The sequence below is a fragment of the Hyperoodon ampullatus genome, assembly GCF_949752795.1.
Source record: "Hyperoodon ampullatus genome assembly, chromosome: 2".
In the NCBI taxonomy this organism is placed as follows: Eukaryota; Metazoa; Chordata; class Mammalia; order Artiodactyla; family Ziphiidae; genus Hyperoodon; species Hyperoodon ampullatus.
In genome coordinates this window covers 14,150,753-14,172,618 of record NC_136915.1, presented here as the reverse complement: position 1 = coordinate 14,172,618, position 21,866 = coordinate 14,150,753, and the positions used below count along the sequence as shown (strand labels likewise).

General features: G+C 53.3%; 1 protein-coding gene across 1 annotated transcript in view; it reads right to left on the bottom strand.

The window, feature by feature from the left end:
- ARHGEF10L (Rho guanine nucleotide exchange factor 10 like) overlaps positions 1 to 14,790 on the bottom strand; it is a gene marked incomplete at its 5' end in the record, with an annotated part of 109,303 nt that extends 94,513 nt beyond the window's left edge. The window contains 3 exons of the mRNA XM_079697396.1: positions 8,442 to 8,475; positions 9,262 to 9,453; positions 14,754 to 14,790. Of these exons, the coding sequence (XP_079553522.1) occupies positions 8,442 to 8,475; positions 9,262 to 9,453; positions 14,754 to 14,787 (260 nt within the window). The remainder of the gene's footprint in view (positions 1 to 8,441; positions 8,476 to 9,261; positions 9,454 to 14,753) is intronic.
- Between the last annotated feature and the right edge of the window lie 7,076 nt (positions 14,791 to 21,866).

The following is a 21,866-nucleotide window of genomic DNA, read 5'->3' as shown; positions in this document are numbered from 1 at the left end:
CAGGTTCGATCCCTGGTCGGGGAACTTCCACATGCCGCACGGTGCAGCCAAAAAAAAAAAAAAAAAAAAAAGGCAGAAGGACCTTGAAGATCACCTGGTAGGAGGATTCAAAGCAGCTGCCCACAGCAGTCATTTGGGAAGCTCCTCAGAGATACAGACCCAGAGCCCCTGCCCCAGTGATTCTGACCCATCGGCCAGGAGGGGCCCAGCATTGGTGTTTTTAAAGCTCTCTGCTGGCTCCAATGTGCAGCCAGGGTTGAGAACGGGGGAATCATGGGCTTAGGGTGGGAATAGACATATGCTCCAGAGCCAACAGACCTGGGATAAGATCACAGCTCTGCCACTTGGCTGTGGACCAGGACAGTGGCTAAACATCCTGGAGCTGCTGAGGGATGGGACGAATAATCACTCTACTTCCTGCTGTGAGGATTAAATGAGATAACACAGATATGGCACTTGGCACCTCTCTGTGCCTCAGTTTCCATATCTGTGAAATGGAGCAATAATACTTCTCTCTTCGGGTTCCAGGAAGGAGTAAATAAAGGCTTGTAAAACTCTCAGCAGAGGGTCTGGCCCATGATAAATACCCCCGGTGCACTGTTTCCCTTCCCCCTCCTTCCCCTCCACCCCTCCTTCCCCTCCACCCCTCCTCCAGCTAACGGGGTCCCTGTATGCACTCACCTCTTCACACTGAGCCCGGCCACCCCTCACATACGGAATGGTTCTGGGCCCCAGACTGTTTGTACTGTGCCATCCCCCACATGGTCACAAATCCACTTACTGAATGAGCAGAGTGGGGAGGGGCCCCCAGGGAAGTCGGAGGAGGGGACCCTGACTTGATATCTATAACACAGTCCTCAGTGGGAAGCAAGCATCAAGGCCCCTAGGGAACCATCTTTCCCCACAGCCATAGACAATAACCCAGACCCCACCTTGGCCTTCTGCTCTGTGGTGCACGCACCTCCCTCCCGTCATCTCAAGGGCCCCAGGCTCAGCAGTCAGACCCAGGACAGGCACTGTACCCCCAGCAATAACTTATCAAGAGCCTTGTGGGGTACTGAAGAAGTTCCCATGGGAAAATGCTCACCCTATGTAATTCGGTCAAAAGGTGAGCTGAGAAACAGCATGTGCAATAAAACCACAGTTCTATAAAATATTGGTATATATACATATGTATACTTCTATAGCAAGGAAGCTGGGTAGGAACATACAGTGATAGAATTAAAGGTTGCTGTTAGTCTATCATTTTCTGTACTTTCCAATTTTTCTACAATAAACATGCATGACTATTAGAAAAAAATAAAGAAAGAAAGGGAGAAGGAAAACACATCCCAGGCAACGTTGGCCAGCGAGGGGTCCCTTGTGCCCTGGAGTCCTGCTCCAGGCAGACCCACACCCTTTGAGGACAGTGATAAGAGCAGCTCGCTGGAGCATCTGGTCCTCACATTTCATTTAGCCTCCACTTTACAGAGACAAAATGGAAGGTTAAGCAGATCAGACAATGAACGGGTCCTGGGTTGTGGAGCTGATGTGGAAGACAGGCAAGGTCCAAACCAGATCTATGCGGGAGACGGGAGGGCAGGGGTTAGAACACTGGAAGCCAACCAGGTTCAACCGTGGCTCTGCCTCATCTCAGCTCCGTGTCCTGAGGCTGACAGCGTGTGTTCTCTGCACCTGCTTCTGCATCTGTAAACTGGGGATTACAGTAGCACCCACCTGTGAGTGTCAGAGCACTACTGGAGGCGGGAGAGGCTCTTAGAACAGGGCTTGGTGAATAGTAAGTGCAGAATACGCGCAGGCCATGATTATCTGGCTACAGAGCCCATAAACACACCAAGGCACAGAATGTCAGCCCCCCAAGGGCAGGGACTGTCTGCCTCGGTCGCGGCAACGCCTGGCACATTGCAGGCACTCAGTAGAGAGGTGGAGGATGGAGGACAGAGGGGAAGGGCAGGGGGACTCCCAGCAGGACGCTGGCCTGGGTGGGCAGGGGGCTGCTGGGGAAAAGCAAACAGAGCCCCGGCCCTCTGGCTTTGAACCCAAGCGCCACTACCTGCCACTCAGCTCCCTTGGACCAGTGACTGCACCTCTCTGGGCCTGCACAGCAGGACCCATAAGAATTGCCTCTTTCCAGGGCTGCTGTGTTAGTCTCCTACTGCTGCTGTGACAGTTACCACAACCTCAGTAACTTCAAACAACACAGATGTATGTTACAGCCATAAAGTTCCGAAATCCACAATGGGTTTCACTAGGGTAAAAGCAAGGTGCTTGCAGAGCTGTGCTCTTTCCGGCAGCTCTAAGGGACAATCTGCTCCCTTGCTTCTTTCCAGCCTCTGGAAGCAACCTTGGCTCATGGCCCCTCCTCCCTCTTCAAAGCCAACTGCACAGCATCTTTCAATCCCTCTCTGACTCCACAGGCCCCCTTATAAGGATCCTTGTGATTCCGTTGGGCCCGCCTGGATAATCCAGCATCATCTCCCCATCTCAAGGCCCTTAACTTCATCACATCTGTACAAGGTCGCACATTCCCAGGTTCTGGGAATTAGAACATGGAAGTCTTGGAGAGGGACATTAATCTGCCTGCCACAGTTGTGCAAATCAAAATGAGATGCGCGTGGAAAGGGCTACATAAACTGTAACGTCCGTGCACATGTAAACTATTAGTACCATGTCTTCTTTGTACCAGGCACTGGGATGGAAGATGCATAAGGCAGAGTCCTGTCACTGCGGGGATCCAGGGGCGGACTTGACACATTCCTGAAGGGGGACTCGATGTAATGAATGCGAACCTATGTACATTTTTTCAGGCCAGAGACTGTGTGGCCTTCATACTGGGGACTCAAAGGGTCTGTGACCCAAAGACCATAGCTCCTATATGGAAACCCCTTGTAGCCAGGGGTGGAAAAGGGGAAAAACAAAAATACAGCTTTTCCAATTTAGGGACTGGCAAGGGGCCAGACAGAGGTCTTTCATGGGAAAAGGGTCCCCATAACCCTCCCATGAGGCACTCCACTGGGAGGGAAGCTTGTCTGTGTCAGTCCTCGGGTCCCACGGAGACCCTGCAGGACAGGACACAGGAGGCTATGAATGCTCTGGATCTGGGAAAACAGCAAGTTAAGGGCAAGGTCAGGATGCCAAACAACTCCAGACTGGGTCTGCAGCAACCTCACAAACCTTCAGGGACACCTCCATTTCCTCCCGGGGCCAGGGGATACTCCAGCCTCGTCAAGCTGCCCCCCAAGAGCCCCCATGCTTCCCAGACCCTCGGCCCTCAGAAGCCACAAGGCCAGGCTGCAGGCAGGCCCTCCAGCGCCCTGTTTCCATCCTGTTCAAACACTGCTCCCCCAAGCCTGGTCTGATCTTCTCGGCACCTGATACGTCCGGGGAGGATGGGTCTCCTTGGCTCTCCCAGCTGCCCAGCTGCTTCCCTCAGGCTCCAGGCCCGGGTGAGAGACGCTGGCCAGTGGGCAACACAGTCCATCTTGCCTGGATAAGCCCAGGAAGGGGCAGGACAAGTACCTCCCGGGAGCCACTGAGAGTCCCTGCAGCTGGGCCAGGAGCCAACAGGAAATACTGAGGCTGCAGTGGGGCCGGTGGGGATGGCAGCGAAACTGGGCAGGAAAAGCAAACAAATGCAGAGGACGTGGTGCGCTCAGAGGTGAGAGACACGGCCCGAGTCCGGGAAAACACAGGGAGCCGGCGACCTATGCGATCTCATTTCCCAGCAAGTACTTACTGGGTGCTCGGCGTGGCTGTGAGTTCACAGGTTTCAAAGTCCACCAGAAAGGCCAGCCCTCTGAGCTCCAGCGGATGGATGGCTGTGGAGTCAGACGGGCCAAGCTCCAGCCCTGCCATTCACCAGCTCTGCAAGATCTCGGGTAAACTACTTCAACTCTAAGCCTCAGTTCCTCATCTGCAAAATGGGCATAATCAGTAGCCCCGCCTCCTAGGGCTGCATCGCCTAGGAGATGAGATCTTGTGCAGGAAGCACTCAACTCGGAGTGTGACTCAGGAAACAGCAGCCGACATGAGTGGCATGGCGTGATCAGCCGCTCAGCCGCTTGAGGCCTCCCGTCCCGCTGGCCTCTGTCCTGGCCTCAGTCAGCTGCCAGAGTCGGAACCCCGGTTCAGAGATTCTGTTTCCACACGGTTTGTTTCCTCTTCATTTTCACGGAGACACTGAGAGTCGCCTTTCAGACCCGGCTCCTCCTTCTGTCCCTTGGAATCCATCGTTCATTCAATGGGGATGCCTTCAGCACTCGCCCCGTGCCTGGCACCATGCTAAGCCGGGAGGATATGGCAGCAAACGAAATACCCGCCTCTCCCACCAAGAAAAATCCCTGTCCCCATGGAGCCGTCCTGCAGGTGGAGACGCGCTTCCACACCCCTCTACCATCACAAGACCTCTGTGTGGGGCAAGAGGGGAGGGGGCTGCTTTTACTCTGCTCCCATCTCAAGGGAAGGGGCGCCACCCAGAATCACACACAGGCAGGGCCGAGGCCACTCTGCTTGGCTCCCCAGGTGGGGTCTATGGAACATTCCAGCAACAGCTTGGACACTACTCTCCCAAGAGCTCAAGAGGCAAAGTTAGATCTCATAAGAGGCAAAGTTCTTACCCCAATAAACACACACCGAAGGGGATCGTTCATATGGAGCCAGCCACCCCTCCCAGCATGAACCGAAGTCTGAAGTCCTGAGTCCCCAGCGCATCCCTGGAGGGTCGGGTGATGGTCAAACACCTGGCCTCCTGTCGGAGGGGCCCTGGTTCTAAGTCTTTGTTGAATGAACATGCACCATCTATATGTAACTCTGGCCACCTAACCTCCCCAAGCCTCAATTTCCCACCTGTGACATGGGTAATGAAGTGTCCACTTCCTCGAGACAAGAGATGGGACTGGGCATTTAGCCTGGTGCCTGGTACACAGGTAAACACAATCACTGCTATTACTATTATCGTTCACTATTATTGTTGTCATTGTTGCTGTTATCTGATAATACGTCCTGTTTCGGAAAGAGAAAGTGGCAGCAGCTAGCCGAGCAGGCTGAACGTTCTTTTGCCCGGCAGCAGGACGGACAAGAACCCAGGCCCCCTCACTCCTTGGGATTGTGGAGCCGTGGGGCCCAACCCTAAAATCACCCCGTGGACCTCGGCACCACACACACTCAGCAAAGCCAGCAACTCTGCCTACCCCATAACAGCCTGGCTGCCTCCTCTGGGCAATCCCACCTACCAGGTGAAGGGACCCGGAAGTCCACAGGCCTCACAGCCAGACAGGGACCCGGTGCCCCTGCCCAGGTCACCTGGACTGCCCGTCAGCCTCAGCAGTCCTCGTAACCAGTGATGCAGCACCGAATAAATGTTAACTTACATACACCTCACAGAGCCCTGCAAGAAAGTAGATTTATTATCCCCATTTTACTGATTAAGAAAGTGAGGCTCGGGACAGGAAACAACTTGCCCAATGACACACAGGTATTAAGTAACAGGTGAGACTCGAAGCCAGCTCTCTGCGGCTCAGAGCCCGAGCTCCCAGGCCCTCAAAGACCAGGACTCCAGCCTTCTTCACTTTACCCACGGCGCTCCCACCCGCTTCCCTCCCCAGCTGTGGATGAGAGCTGGGGAGGGAGTGAGGTCACTTTGAGGCTGCCCGGATCTGGGCAGTGGTTCTAACTGTGCTGTCAGGAGCCTCGAGTCAGGCAGCCCTTGCTTTTCTGGAGGCCAGGTAGGCAGCCAGGCAAAGCCCAAGGCCATTTCCAAGCCTTCAGGCAGGGACCGTGAAAGAAATGCAGTGAGAAGAGATGAAATGTCCTCCACTTGGAGATTTGTTTTTCCAAAGCAATGTCTGCTTAGTGACTACCTTTGGGAAAAAAATTTTTTAAAAAGAAAAGAAAGAAAGAAAATCAAGATACTTTTTTTTCCCTTTGTCTTGGATACCAAGGAGAAGGAAAGCGATCTGGATTGACTCTTCTCCCAGAGGACTCCAGAGTGGAAATTCACCATCCGGGGAAGGAGGTGGAACTTAAGTAAATGGAGACCTGGAAGGGAGGGAACAAAGCTGGGAGCAGCACAGAGACACCTGACGGACAAGGAGTCAGGAGGCCTCCAGCATCTCACTGGGTGACTGTGGGCAAGCCCCACCCCTCAGTCTCTCCATCTGTAAAATTAAGGGGTGAGAAAGGAAGTCTCTCGGGACTCCTGCTGCAATCAGTATTATGCAGGGGACTCACAGCCCACAAATGCCCCATCAAGGGCTCTCAGAAGTGATGTTTATTCACACCTGTTGGCAACCCAGGCCCAGCCCAGGAGTCAGAGGCACTGGGCACACAGTCTCCGCCCCTTCGGCCCCATCGCACTGGAAACATCCAAACTGGTCAGGAGGCAGGAGCAGAAGCAACCAGCCTCACTTATTCCTCACGATGCTTAGCGGCAGAGAACACGCCCATCTTACAGATGCAGAAACTGGGGCTCAGAGAGCTTCACAGGGAGCCCAAAGCCAGCCAGCTAGTGAAGGGCTGAGTGAGGATTTGAACCTCCAGGAGATGGTGTTCAAGGGAGCTGGGCTAACACCAGGGCCAGGTATAGGATAGGTGGGCGTGCTACGGACGGGCGGGTGGTGGGTTAAAGGCAGAGGCTGGGCCCCTCTCCCAGAAACGCGTGGCCCACGCTGAGTGATTCTGATGCAGTATAGCACTAGCTCTGGGGGCCGCTGCAACAAGGCCTCCACAGGGCACCAGCACCAGCCAGACACAGCGTCTGGCCGCAGTCACCAGGTCTCCAGGACACACAGAGAGAAGGCAGCAGGGCCAGGCCAGACGGCTACGCTCCTGACTCTGAGGTCAGGGAACCAGGGTCTCCAGAAGGATGGCCTGAGCAAACCAAGTGCCAGACCCCTGGAAGGGGTGCACTTGCTGGCTGCCCACACCGTTTCCCAACCCCCTGCCCCCCGTCCCTGCTCAGTGGCTTCCTCGTGTGGAGTCCTCCTCTCTCTCCACTGGTGAATTTATTCTCCCTTGCTCAGCCAAGACCCCCCTAGCCCCCCTCCGGTCAGTGTCCCTGTTCCCTGGGCACCCTCTGTCCCACCTGGATGAGTCTGCTTCCCTGTCCAGACTGAGTTTCTGGGTGGCTTTATTCCTGGCCCAGCCTGGAGGGATGTAACCCCTGGGAGATCACAGCAATGTCAGGACTTCCCAGCCCAGGTGCAGAATCGCTGATTCATTTCAGGTCCCTAACCAGGGAGGAGAGCCTGGCCCCTCTTCTGGCCGTAATTACACAGTGGCAAGCCCAGCAGAAACCCTCCCAGGACCACCCACTCCAACAAGCAAATGAGCACAAACAAGGACTCCTAGGCTTGAATTTGAATCCAGAACTGCCCTGGCTCCCGGACCCAGGGCCACAATCTGCATCTCTGAGACCTCCAGCTGGGTGACACCTACCTGAGAATTAGCCGCCCAGATTCAGCTCACTCTAGGAAAACAAAGGGAGGCTCAGACACCCCTCCCCAGACTAGGGCAGCCAGGATTTAAACTCAGGACCCCAGGGGCCCCGGCCATCAACTCCAGGGCCTAGATCCACCACTGAGGCTTCCCTTAGAAGAGGACTCTCTAAACACTCAGGTCCTGAAAGCCAAGCAATGAGCAGCAGTGAGCAAAGCTCCAAGAGGCCTCAGCTTTCACAGCCCCCGAACCCCCAAATGCGCGGTCCAACTTGCTGAAGACCACAGAGAGAGTGGTGGTAAAACTGCCTTGATTAGGTGCCTGCCGTGTCTCTAGGTGTCTTACCCAGCAGTTCTTCATTCTTCTATGGAGGAAGCAGTGGCCCATTTTACAGATGAGAAAACCAAGGCCTGGGGGACTGGGACTTACACAAGGACCCATGGCCAGTGCTGGGCCCAGAGTACGATGCAGGCTATCACCCCAACACCCAGGGGTGTTAGCCTCAGACAGACTCCCAGGTGGAAAAGGGCAGAGTCCCCAGCAACAGTCACAGGAAAGGGAGCAGGAACGGCACTGGCAAAACAAGTGGCGATGGCAAAGACAATTACAGAGGGTGGCACCGCGTGGAGCACCAGAGAGCTGTTTAATTCCCAGCCACAACCCAATGGAGTGGGTAGGTACTTCATTGTTTTCATTTTGCATATGAACAGACTGACTTTGGAGACTTTATGTGACTCCTTCTAGCCACACAGCTGGCAAGGGACAAAGCCAGGATGTGGAGCCAGGCCTGCTTTCTACTCCACAGGCTTGTGGGAAAAATAAAGGAAAAAGTAACACGTTTTAGGGACTGACCTCTTCCCTCCGGCCCAGGGATCCTGAAATGTGTTTCTCTTTAGCCAAAGACCTGCCCTGAGCCTTCACAGCCGCAGCTCCACCCCTTCCCACACCTCCTGCCCGGTCTCTCCTCGTTTTCCAGCTGCCAGAGCAAAAGAACGAGGCTCACTTACTGTGTCTGGGCCGGTGCAGCCGCTGGGTCTGGGTCTGCGGGAGGAGAGCAGAGGCAGAGCCCGTCAGGCCAGGGGTTGGCCCGAGGGACTCAGCGCATCCCTGCCCCCTTTCCCATCTTCCCCGGGGGCCCCAGAGATGGGGCGCCAGCCCGGTGCCTGCTGCGTCCCTGCCTGCCTTCCCCCAGCCCCACACTATCATTAAGCTCCCCTACCAGTCCTACCTGCCTGTCCCCACCCCCAGCCCCATGGCCCACATCCCAGCTCTGACCAGAACCAGTCACGCTGCCTGCTCTGGGCCTGCCCTCACCCGCAGCCCCTCAAGGAGCCCCTTGTCCCCAAGCCTGCAAGAAGTCCCTGCCAGTCCAGTCCCCAGTCCCTCCCGATGACAGAAGCTGTCATTTAACCCCGGCCTTATCAGGGCCTTCCCGCCCCCAGGGCTCTGGGAGGCTGCTGCTCTGGCGGCTGTGATTCCCTGGGAGAAGCTGCGGGGAGACGGGAGCTTCAGAGAGACAAGCTCTGGGCAGTAACTGTCGCTGAAGCACAACCGAAGGCCAACCACTGCCATTGACGGCCAACCACTGCCATTTACGACGTGCCAAAGTGCACCAGATGCTGCAGGAATGCTAGGAATCTCCAATTCCCAATGGGAGCGATGGAATGCAGCTTCTTCCCAGTGGTCTGTCTTCCCTTCCTGCTTTGTAGGGACAGTGGAGGAGCCACAAGGCATCACTGGGAGCCTGGAGCCTCCACGCAGCCCTGAGCTCCCTGTAGCCCCGGAGGCCCGGAAATGGGAAGACCCTGGGCTTCCAGAGCACCTTACCAGCGATGGGGGCGGAGTCCAAGTGGATCAGTGGGGCGTCTTCTGCCTCCTTCTCTGGAGCAGCGCCTGGGACGCCCAGGCCAGCACTGGTGTCCTCGTCATCATCGTCACTGTCATTAAACTCAAAGGCCTCGCCAGGGTCGTCCTCTGCCTCGGGGGAGGGGTCTGGGCCTCCAGGAAGCAGCTGATCTCCTGGAAGGGAGGAGGAGTTAGCCTGCTGTGGGGTCTCAGGGTTTGGTCCAGAGAGAGGGCTGGAAGTGGGGAGCAGCTGGGGGTCTGAGAGAGAGCACGCGGGCAGTTCCCAGAGACTAGATTAAACCCATGCCCAGGTCAGGTGGCCCTCCTGTGCCCCGAGGTTCCTGTGGTTGGCTTGAGGCTCTAAGCAGATAGGCAGCAGACGGAGGGCAGGGAGCAAGCTTCCAAGGCAAGCGTGTGTGCATCTGGACTTGAATGTAAGTCTCTGGTTTTCTTGTTTTCTACTTTCCTATTTTGTAAGCAAGGGGGTTTTATAAATGCATCTGCCCACGTGCGTCTGGGCACACACCTTTGTGTGTATTTCCATGTGTGATACGTCTTTGCATTTCGCGTATATGCGAATGAGCTCGGCACCCTGCACTTTATTTGGTATGCATGGGGGAGGGGAGCCTGAAGGCAGCCAGCTTTCGGGTACCAGGGCACAGACTGGCTGGGGCAGGGCTCCCAGCATGAAGGTCAACCCGACCTTACTCCCTGCTTCTCTCCCCTGGGAGGACCCCTGCCCGCATCCCTTCTCTGTCTTAGCCTCTTGTTTTCTTCATCTGTTCCTGTAAAATGTGTAATGATTTATTTTGCCCCTTTAAGGGGGCAGGTCCTGGCCTGGGGTATGTCACCAGCCACATCAGTAAACAAAGGATGTTGCAGCCATCTAGGCATCAGCCACTGCAGCCACCCCAGTGGTGCACCCTGAGGGGATTCAGGACCGAAAGAAAAGGATGCTGGCCCCAGATAGCTAAAGTGCATATCAAAGGAATGATTTCAAGGAGCACAGCCTCTTGCACTTCCCATATAGAGAAGAGTGCTAAATTCATTAACTTGAGATGCCTGGTTTTCTTTAGTTAACAGTAATCTTTTGATGTTCTCACTACCTGATCTTTGCTGCAAAAACTCCTATATATCCTGGCTCCCCCGTCACCTCTTAGCAGCAGTCCCTCAGAGCTATCTGAGAGGCTGCCTCCAGGGCTTCAGTCCTCAGTAAGTCCGTCAAGTAAAACATAATTCTCTACTTTTAGGTTGTGCATTTTTTTTCAGTTGATGGGCAGAACTCAGAAAACTTGAACAAGAACTTCACTTGTTTCATTAAACAAGTGAAGAATTGGATCTTCTATCCTAAAGAGCATAACAAGCCCTCGCCTTCGGCCCATTTCAGCAAGCTGAGGTCCCGCCGTCGTCTTCCTTAGAAGACTTCTTTTCTAGAATCTGAGCCTAAACAGAACCTCAAGCGTCCATTTAGCCCATCTCCCTACCTCGTGCAAACCCACTCCCAACCCAAGGGACAATGTGGGCTGGTTTGAAGCTGATCGCCCCTCCCTGGGCTGCCCAGAGCAGGCCTGTCACAGCTCATGTCACACATTTTAGAGCATGAGCTTGGGGAGCACCCAGTCCTGTCTGGGTCCCCTTCACCTCTCTGAACCTTGGTTTCTTCCCTGTAAATTGGAGAATGAGACAGCACCTACCTCATAAGGCTGATGTGAATGTGACGTGAGATGTAGGTCAGGGTTTCTGAGCCTCCTATCGGGGCTGCATGGTCTTTGCGCTAGGGGGCTCTATAGGATGTGTAGCAGCATTCCTGGCCTCTCGCCTCCAGCTATGACAACCAAAAATGTCTGCAGACATTGCCAAATGTCCCCTGGGGGACGAAACTTCCCCTGGTGGAGAACTGCCCTGGCAGATGTAGCTCTTGGCATAGTGCCTGGGATGTAAGTGTTACACAGTGACACCTGCTGTAATTTCTGTCCCCTCCCTGCCCGAGATCCTTGAGGACAGGACTACTGTCCACAGATGGATCGATAAGTAAATGGGTGGGGAGGTGGATGGAGCAGAGAGACAGCTAGACGGGCCAGCGGATGGACAGATGGACATATCTGATTCTAGCAGTCTCACTGACCAGAAAAATCCAACCCCCACCCCCAGCCCCATCCACAGTGACCTGGGGTTTCCAGAGCAGAACATTTTAGGTGCAAGTGTATCAAATTCAAGAAGACCCTTCCTCAGCTGCTTGACTGCAGCAGAAACCCAGAGCTAACCGGCCCTCCCCAGTCACATTTGGTATTACTTTTGATATTGCTTTCAACACTTCCGTTTTGGATATGTATATGTACACACACATATAAAATGTGTGTGTATAGCATCTTCTACTGTTCTCCCCTTGCTCATTCCACTCCAGCCACACTGGTCTCCTTGCTGTACCGTGAAAAGTGCCAGCTCTGCTCCTGCCTCAGGACCTTTGCACTTTCAGTCCTGGGGTCCAGAATGTTCTTTCCCCCAGGCGTCTTCTCCTGCTCTCACCTCCTTCAGGTCTTTACCATATGTCAGCTTCCAATGAGGCTGCCAGGACCAAAGTTGCCCCCAGTGACACCCGGGGGCTCCCGATTTGCCTTGCCTGCTTTCTTTTTCTCTGTGGCCCTTATCAGCGTGTGACACACAGTATGTTTTATTTACTTTACTGTCTGTCTCCTCTGCTAGAATGTAAGCTTCCTGAGGGCAGGTATTCTTGTTTGTTTCACTGTCATATTCCCAGCATCTGGTAATGTGCCCGACATATGGTGGGCACATAATAAGTATTTGCTGAATACACACACACACACACACACACACACACTCTCTCTCTCTCTCCTATTGTCAGGTCTACCTACGGGTTGCAGTTTTAAAAGTTTAAAAAATACTGGAATAAATGACCACAAAGTCCCTGCCCACTATTTCTGGACCACCAGGTTCAGACCTATCCTGACCAAAGGGGCTTCAGTGCCCACGGTCCTGCCCTCTTGAATCTGCTGGGCAGACAGTGGGGGGAGGGTTCCCTTTGCACATGGCCTGTATCATTGTAGTCACTACGGTTTCACAGTCAGACCACCTGGGTTCAGACTCCAGGTCTCCCTTATACTGGCTGTGCGAGTGTCAAGTTATTTCACCGCCCTTCCCCCTACCCCACCAAGCTGCAGTTCCCTGATCTGTCAAATGAGGACAATAATAGTAACTGCCTTACAGGGTTTCTGGGAGGATGGCATGAATTGACAAACATTAAAGCACCCAGTGCGAGGTATGGGCTCGCTAAATGTTAGCGGTTCTTACAGTGACGATTCTACTTAGCATCACTGTCATTGCATCATCATTATCGTTATTACTGTTATTATTGCCTTGAGTCATAGCCCTGGCCCTGACCCCGGGTGAGATGCAGAGCCCCTCCCCATTCCCAGGCCAGGCCCAGCCCCAGGCCCCCAGGCTGTGTCCAGGGACTTAGGTTACTTCTGCACCTTCTCCCTTTAAGAGTACCAATAGCTTCAGTTTGCCCAGCAATCCACGCAGTCAGGCCCGCATCCAGTGAACTGTCCCCGAGAGCCCCTGGGCCGGGAGGTTCAAGCAGAAGACAGACAAGGCCCCTCAATGTCAAGGAGCTCACTACAGGGTGAGGCAGGCAGATACAGCCTGAGAACAATGTAAAAGCCCAGAGACTGAGCTGGTGCTAAAGAGAGGAGGGGGCTTATGTGGGGCGCGGCTTTGGCACAAGGCTGCCCCTGTGCAGAGCCTTAAAGGGGGAGCAATGGCCTGACAGGCTCAGGTTACGGGTCAGGGGGTATTCCAGGCTGAGGCCAGAGCAGGAGCGGAGAAGAACAGCAAGTGGCCCAGTGGAAGTGAAGACGTGAGCAAGGATGATGGGGGTGAGAACACGGCTGCGAGGTGTTGGGGGGATTTGAATTTATTCGTGAAGACCATGGGAAGCTCTCAGAGAATCAGAAAGTGACAAAGAGACTGGTTCAACCAGATGAAACCAGCCCGCAATGTCAGATACACCCAGAACAGTAAACTTTCATCAAATGTTTGCTAAACGGAACTGAATTGATTTCATCATAAGATACTTTTGCTCTCAGTTGGCATGTCTGGCCCCTTGGTGTGTAGGAGAAAGGGTTCAGGGTGCCTATGACAGTGGTCGGGGGTGCGGACATCCTGGGACCCAAAGCTATGGCCATGAATCAGGAAATGACCTTGTCCCCAAGATTCTGTTCAGGATCCTGAGACCCGGGCAATTAGACACAGCTCCTTATCAAAAGGAAAAATCAGGAGGCCCATCCCCGGATAATTGAGAGCTGAACTGAGCCCTTCCCACCCATCCAGACAGTTGGCAGGGCTGGAGGTGACCACACACGCCTGTCATGTTCATGGACGTGCCCCGTCCTCGGGAGAGCCCACCCCAGCGAGTCCCCAGCGAATCCAGAAGGCCGGGACCCAGGAAGCCACCCCACGCTATGGATAAGGTGTGTCCACCGTGCTGGTCCCCCACCCTTCAGAAAAGAACACGGAGGCTCGGCGGGGAAGAGAGTCCTCCCTGGGCTCTGCCCGGGGGCTCAGAGCAGAGCACAGGCGGCCCGTCCTGCCAACACCCCAGTGATAGCAGCTGTCATGTACAGAGCCATGGATTACCACATGCCCGGGTCCCACCTGTATTTAAACCTCGAAACATCACAGCAGGGGGTGTCGTTATTATCCCCATGTTTGTGGGTGGTGAAACGGAGCCAGAGAGACACCAAGTCACTCAGCTGAGCTCACAGTGGCAGTGGTAGGGTTGGACTGGAGAAAAAGCCCTGGCTTGTTACCATTCTGCTACCTGCCACTCCACAAAAAGAACAAGAGGTCAGGAAGCTGGGCCCAATGGGAGAAATGGCCTTGCATCCAGCTCCTCCAGGATGGGGTCCGGATTCTACCAGCAGTGTCCAAGGCCCCACTGTTAGGGTTGCCGGATAAAAATACAGGACATCAAATTGAATTTCAGATAAAAAAACAATTTTTTTTAGTATAAGTATGTATTTTTCTGTTGTTTTTTTTTTTAACTTTAGCAGCCCCACCACTGCTAGATGACCCGGCTTCCTCCGTTCCTTAGCAGATGGAGATGGATGGCCCCGCCCTTCCCCTGAGCCCCAACTCCCCACTCAATTCATAAGCTTTACCCCCAAGCACACCTCAGTCCCCAGAGGGGATCTGCTCATCTCTCCAGGGGACCTTAGGGAGAAACGTAAAGAGTCAACCCTTACCTGGAGCCCGCAGGAGGAAATCTTTATTTCCATGTTGTAGGCAAGGAACCTGAGGCAGAGGGGTGAGGTCACTTGCCCAAGGGCACACAGCTAATCGCCAGTAGGGCCAGATTCACACCCAAGGTCAGCCTACTCCAAAGCTAGTGGCCCTGGGACAGGCCCCACGGCCCCGTTCAGAAGCGGGAGAAGCAGGCACCCGGAGTACCATACCTATGGCAGCCTGTGGAGGATGGGAGGAAGCCATCAGACAGGGTGCAGCTCACCAGCACCGTCCCAGCGCTCGCCTGCAAACAGAAGGCCAGAAATCTGATCAGAGGGTGTTCAAGGCTGAAGTTCCAGCGACAGAGAAGGGTCACTGACTCGTGACCTGTGCACGCCAGCCTGCCAGCTCTCACCCTGTTCCCCAGCCACTTCGGGAGCACAGGACAGCGCCAGCAAGGGCCCAGCCCTCACCTTCATAAATCATTAACCTGCAGAAAAAACAGCAGCGGCAGAACCCTAAGCCATCTTCCCAGAAGGCCCCTGCCTCCACGGACCTTCCTCTGCCAAGGAACCTCGGGAGCCTGCTGGGTCCAGCTAGGCTGACAGGTGGGTCCCCACTGGCTGACAGGTGAAACTCCAGCCTCAGAAGCCAGGATCACACTCAGCCCCCGTGTTGCAGAAGCTGGATCACACCTAAACTGTCATGGACGTGGCCGGACACTTCCTCCTCCATGGGCACCCTTGGGTCCAGCCACTCTTCCCAGCTCCCGCCCCAGTGGTCCTACGGAAGGCCATTCACTCTCTCTCTGTCTCTCCCTGTGCTGCACCCACGAGGTTGGCCACTTAGCACGTGGGTGTGAGGGAAATAAAGGGCTTCATGGAGACAGGTGCCTCGAGATTGGGGTGTAATCCCAAATGCTGGGAGCTGGGGGCAGTTTCTCCAGGCCTCGCAGTGGAGGATCCCGCAACCAAGAAGCCAGTGCCTCCACCGGGCTTCCTGGGCCCTGGAGCCAAGCTTGCCCGATGCCCCCTGCCAAGCAGTGACAGAAGGAGTTCTCCCCACTCCCGGTTCACACCCCCGATTCTGAGCTAGAGGCAGTCCTTCTAGACTTCCTGCGGAGAGGGGATGACTCTGGAGGGAAAGCCCCGAGCCCTCCTTTCTAATCAGCGCCTGACACAAACTGGCTGCAAGCCTATTTTCCTTTCCAATCGTTAAAGCTTCTATTTGTATTAGCTGGTTTCCTAAATAAAAATAGAATGCATGTAAAGGGCAATTAATTAATAACAGCAAACATCTACGCAGTGCCTACTATATCTCCGACATTATTCTGAGCACTTTACAAATATGAAAATCCAAATTATGAGAAAACGAGGCCCAGGGTGGTTAAGTAAGTAGCCCAAGATCACACAGCTAGTAAGCAGCAGAGTCAGGGTGTGAACCCAGGCCATGGGCCCCAGTGTGTGCTCATTATGTAACCACCATGCTCTACTGTCTCTCAAAGTCCAAACAATACAAAAGATGTCCAATGAAAAGTCAGTCTCTCAAATCCCCCAGGAGTGACCACTATTACTGGTTTCTTATGAATCTTTCCAGAACTATGCCATGTATGCACCAACTTGTTTATCCATATACATGCCTTGTTTTATACAGGAGGAAGCACACTGCACACCCGGTGGTGCAACCACTTTTTAAAAAAATTTTTTTAATTGAAGTATACTTTATTTACAATGTTTCAGGTGTATAGCAAAGTGATTCAGTTATACACGGGCACGTGTGCGTATACCTATTCTTTTTCAGATTCTTTTCCATTATAGTTTATTACAAGATATTGACTACAGTTCACTGTACTATACAGTAGGTCCTTGTTTATCTATTTTATACATAGTAGTGTGTTAATCCCAAATTCCTAATTTATCCCTCCACACACCCCTTCCCCTTTGGTAATCATAAATTTGTTTTCTATCTGTTTTGTAAATAAGTCCATTTGTATCAGTCTTTTTAGATTCCACATATAAGTGATGTCACATATTTGTCTTCTCTGTCTGACTTACTTCACTTAGCAACCACTTTTTTTGCTTAAGAATCTCCATGATCAATTCAGAACAGTACACAGAAATCAGTCTCACCTTTTTAATGGCTGCGTAGTATTTTGGGGCGGATGGGCTATACCGTGATTGACATAATCCCTATCAAGGGACACTGAGGTTGTTTCCAGGCTTTGGTGTTATAAAGCCTTCCTCCGTACACTTGGCCTTGAGCGAATGGATGCATGAACCTGTCAGTCACACTCCTAGGCCGGATCTGCTGGGTCAGAGAATTGCACTTTTCATTCTGACTGAATGCAAACTGCTCTCCACTAAGTGTGTGACTGTGTCTTTCACCCACACTGAAAACTCTCAGCAAAGGGTTGGGGAAAGCAAACTAAAATGTCTGCAAATCACTTTGCAAGTTGAAAAGTCAAACAACAGCTGCATAGCAGTCCCCCTGCAGGTCCGTCCTCCCTGTGGGCTCATTCAGAACCACTGAAGGAGGAGCAGGGAGACATACCCATTTTGCAAGAAGAAAAAGGAAGGCACCCAGCCCAGGTTCATGTGCAAACTGCTCCTTAAATATTTACTTTAAGGTAGGTACATTGTGTTTTTAGACATAATGCCATTGCACACTTAATAGACTAAGGTATAGTATAAGCATAACTTTTATATGCACTGGGAAAAATAAAGCGTGATTCGCTTTATTGCAGTATTCGCTTTATTGCGGTGGTCTGGAACCCAACTCAAAATATCTCCCAGGTACGCCTGTACTAGTCATGGTAACTTTGATCACTTAGTTAAAGTGATGTCTCCCTGAGGTTTCTCCACTGTAAAGTTACTATTTTCCTTTGTAATTAATAAACATCCTGTGGGAAGAAATATATATATATATGTTTTCTGATCAAGCAGAAGCCCAGGATCCTTCCCTCTAGGCCAGAAAGTCCAATGTCCTCTCCTTTTTCCTCATTTTCAGGGATGATTCCTGCCCTCCCCTCCAAGCCCAAGGCTTTTCCCAGAAAGGAACAGAGACATCAACATATAAGGAGCCCAGAGATTTATCTGCATTATTTCATTAACAGATGAGGAAACCAAGGCTCAGAGAGGTAAGGATTTGCCCAAGGTCACAGAGGCAAGTGAACAAAGTGACAACACTAGGATTCAATCCAGGGGTATTGACCCCAAACCCTAGTCTCAACCCCTTAATCACACGGCCTCCCTGGACTTCAGGGCTGGCATCTGGGAGGCGTTTGCTGCAGACTAATTGGGGGCAGTGAGGTCCCCGGGCAAGGGCCCCGGCCAGCAAGCCCCGTGCACACCCACAGGCCTGTGGCCACCATTTTGCACACACGTGCCCCAAGGCTCAGAAGGATGTGAGTGAGAGAATAGGCATGGCTCAGAACAGCGCAACTCCCTGCTAGACCTTCACGGCACAATAATTAGAAAAGAATTCAAGGCTACCTGATACCACCTGGGCCCACTACTCAGTAGCCATAATACCTTGTATGAGTTACTTAACCCCCGTCTCTGTGCCTCAGTTTATTCATCTGCAAAATGGGGATTAAAAAGTACCTACTGGGGCTTCCCTGGTGGCGCAGTGGTTGAGAATCTGCCTGCCAATGCAGGGGACACGGGTTCGAGACCTGGTGTGGGAAGGTCCCACATGCCGCTCAGCAACTAAACCCGTGTGCCACAACTACTGAGCCTGCACTCTAGAGCCTGCGAGACACAACTACTGAGCCACCGTGTCACAACAACTGAAGCCCGCGTGCCTAGAGCCCGTGCTCTGTAACAAAGAGAAGCCATCCGCAATGAGCCCGCGTACCACAATGAAGAGTAGCCCCGCTCGCCGCAACTAGAGAGAGCCCACGCACAGAAACAAAGACCCAATGCGGCCAAAAATAAATAAATTTTTAAAAATACTTCTAAGAAGTACCTATTTCATGGGGTTCTTAAGAAAATTAAAAGTAAATACATGCAACACTCTTGGAGGGGTCCCTGGGACACGGTAGTCTCTGGCTGTCATTTAACACCCAGGGCACAGACTGTGATGACCAAGCTCTACCTTGGGAGTCAGGGATCCAGGCTGGAGTCTCATCTCCACTGGCAGGTGAGCTGAGCCTTGGTGTCCTCATCTGTAAAATGGGGTTCCTGCTACCTGGCCCATGGGACTCCCAGCAGCATCCCTGAGGTCAACCACAAAGCCCTAGCAGGCTCAGTCAGTGCCAAGATGCCCATCCTTGACATGTCACCACCAAAATGGGAAACAGCAAATGGGACCATGTGTCTGGATTCTGCATCCCAGGAGTGTGAGATACCCTGGAGGAGGCTCAAAGGAGAACCCCAAGGGCTTCCAAGCCGTGAGGGTCTGGGGGCAGCCAAATCCATCTGCAGGCCAGGCTCTGCCTCCTCCTCTCGGTGTGACCCCAGGCCCCCCCCCTTGGCCTCTCAGAGCTCCAGGCTACATCTCTGTAAAGTGGGCATGACAGCACCCGCCCGGAGGATGCCACAGGCTGCCACAGCCAGCAGCCGGGGCATAGGTGTGAACATGAGCAAACAGGTGGGGTTGCTCGGCTATTTCCTTTTTTTATTTTTTTTTAAGTCTTCCTTGAGCTATGCATGGTCTGGAAGCTTCAAGGTCGGAGGCTAAGCTGGAAGAAATGTGTTGTGACGCCCCTGAAATGAGCCTTGCTCTTAAAAGCGATCCAGAACACTCCTGCCACAGCGGTCTCTGGCAAAAGAGGCAGTCTGGCTGGGGAAGGAGCGTTGACTGAAAACCAAGAGTGGCCCAGCAGGATTATCTACAGAATTATCTACACTCAGGGATTCCAACTGTTTCTAAAGTGCAGAGAGGAAAAGGACAGAAGGAAACTCACTAAGGTATATGAACAGTGTTTGCCTGGGTGGCAGGGCTCCAGAAGGTTTTCTTTTGACCCTCATTCCATTTTTCTGAATTTTCCAGATCTTCTACGGTGAGTATTATAAGGATGGAAGATGAAAAGAAGCATTCTCACTTTTAAAAAGAGGATTACGGGGCTTCCCTGGTGGCGCAGTGGTTGAGTGTCCGCCTGCCGATGCAGGGGACATGGGTTCGTGCCCCGGTCCAGGAAGATCCCACATGCGGAGCGGCTGGGCCCGTGAGCCATGGCCGCTGAGCCTGCGTGTCCAGAGGCTGTGCTCCGCAATGGGAGAGGCCACAACAGTGAGAGGCCCGCGTACCGCAAAAAAAAAAAAAAAAAAAAAAAAAGAGGACTAAGGCAAAACATCACAGGTCGGACCAGACAGTAGCTGCAAGATGGTGTTGAGAGGGTGGGATCTGTTGCTAGATCTGAGTTTGAATCCCATCTCTGCCACTTCCAGCTGTTACAATTCACCCCCTTCTCCCCAGCACCCGCCTCACAGAGGTCCTGTGCTCATGAAACGGGACCGTGGCGTGTGGTGGTGTAGCTCTCAGCCTACAGTGGCCACTGTTATCACAGTGAAATTCACAGTGCTCCACGTGGGTGGTAGGGTTATGGAGACTTTCTTCTCTGGGGGTTCATCTCTTTAAAAACGACTGCCAAGACTGGCTAGGCAGGCAGACCCCCGAACGGTGCTCTTGCCCGTGACCCTACACAGAACAGCCAGCAGCAGGCTGTACTTCTCAAGTGCGTTCAGACAGAGCGAGAAGCAAAGGAGCAAGCCCAGCTCCGGGTGTGCTCCCCAAGCAGGTCAAGTTCAGTGACTGGGACCACCCAAGAGCGGCCAGATTAGCACTTCCCTCCACCCTGGACAGCCCTGCTCACCACAGCAGGTGTCTTCCAGGCTCTAATTGAATCAGACCCTTATCAGTTCTTCCTTCCTCTAGAGATCAAGGTCCATCCAGCCCAGAGGCCCAGCAGGAAACCCTCCTCCAGCCTGCACGCACCCACCCCTCCTCACTAGTTCCTGAGATTCACGCCATCCCTGACCATCTCCCACCTCCCACTCAAGTGAATGGCCCCATCAGCTCCCCCTGAATGAGCCTTGGAGAAATACACCAGGAAGGCTCCTGAAAATCAGGGAGGCTGCACAAACCAGGCCAGGAGTTTGAGGACAGGGAAGGCGGGACTCAGCGGGGAGGGGAGGGGAGGGGAGGGGAGAGGAGGGTGGGCAGGGGCCCAGGTAGGCAGGCAGGCAGTCCCAGAGGGAGATGCTGGCATAACCGAGTCGGGCAGCCTTGCCAGAGGAAAGATAGATGCCACGCTGTTCTGCACAGAGGGAAACGGACCGGGATCTGGCCCAGGCCCCCACCTCCAACTCTGGCCTCAGAGGCACCCTATCTGTCTCCTGGAAGCCAGGAAAAAAGTGCGGGACGGGAGGTAAGACCAGGGGTGTGGACCAGAGCTCCTCCTGCAACCACAGCCTCCGGGAGGCCTCTCCAGGTTTCGGCCCCTGCCAGATGTGAGCTTGACCAACACACGCCCACCTCTGCTGCCACAGCAAGGGTTCCAAAACACACAGGCTCAGACTCGTCCTCGTCACCTTCGCCTTCGGAATGCAGGTCCTCAGCAAGGCCCTCCCTGACCTGCCACACCACCCTCCCTACCGACCTCTCTGGTCTGGGCGGTTCCCACGCCCGGCCTGACTGTTCCAGCCCTCATGAAGGGCTTCAGGCCCATCGCTTTGCCGACCTGTTCTATATCTCTGGGTCTTTGCTCAGGTTGTTTGTTCCCTCCAGGGAGAATTCTCTCTCAGAACCAAAAAGCAAACTCCTACTCAACCTTCAAAACCCAGACCCTTCTCCTCTGTGAGGCCTCCCCAGACCCATCTCATGCAGTGGTTCCCAAGCCTGGTTTAAAAAATACCTGAATCTGTGCTCACTTCAGCAGCACATATACTAAAGTTGGAACGATACAGAGAAGATTAGCATGGCCCCTGCACAAGGATGACACGCAAATTCATGAAGCGTTCCATCTTCTTTTGTTATACAGCAGCAACTAACACAACAATGTAAAGCAATTATACTCCAATAAAGATGTTAAAAAAAAAAAAAGAAAGAAACCTGTGTCCCAGGCCCACAATTCTGAATTGGTAGCTTGTGGGTGCAGCCTGAGAAAGTCTATTTTCAAAGAGCATAGGTGATTCTGGGATACCTACAGCCCCCATTAGAACGGTCTCCCTTCCTAGACTGGACTCTTCTTTTCGTCTCAGTGCCCAGAGCACCGACCCACACGCTAGACAACAGCTGAGCCTCACTGAACTAAGCCCAGAGCCTGAGAACTTTCATCTGCTTGGGATCCACTCACTGAGGAGACCATGAGGCTGGCGTATCCCTGAACCTGGGGTGGCTGC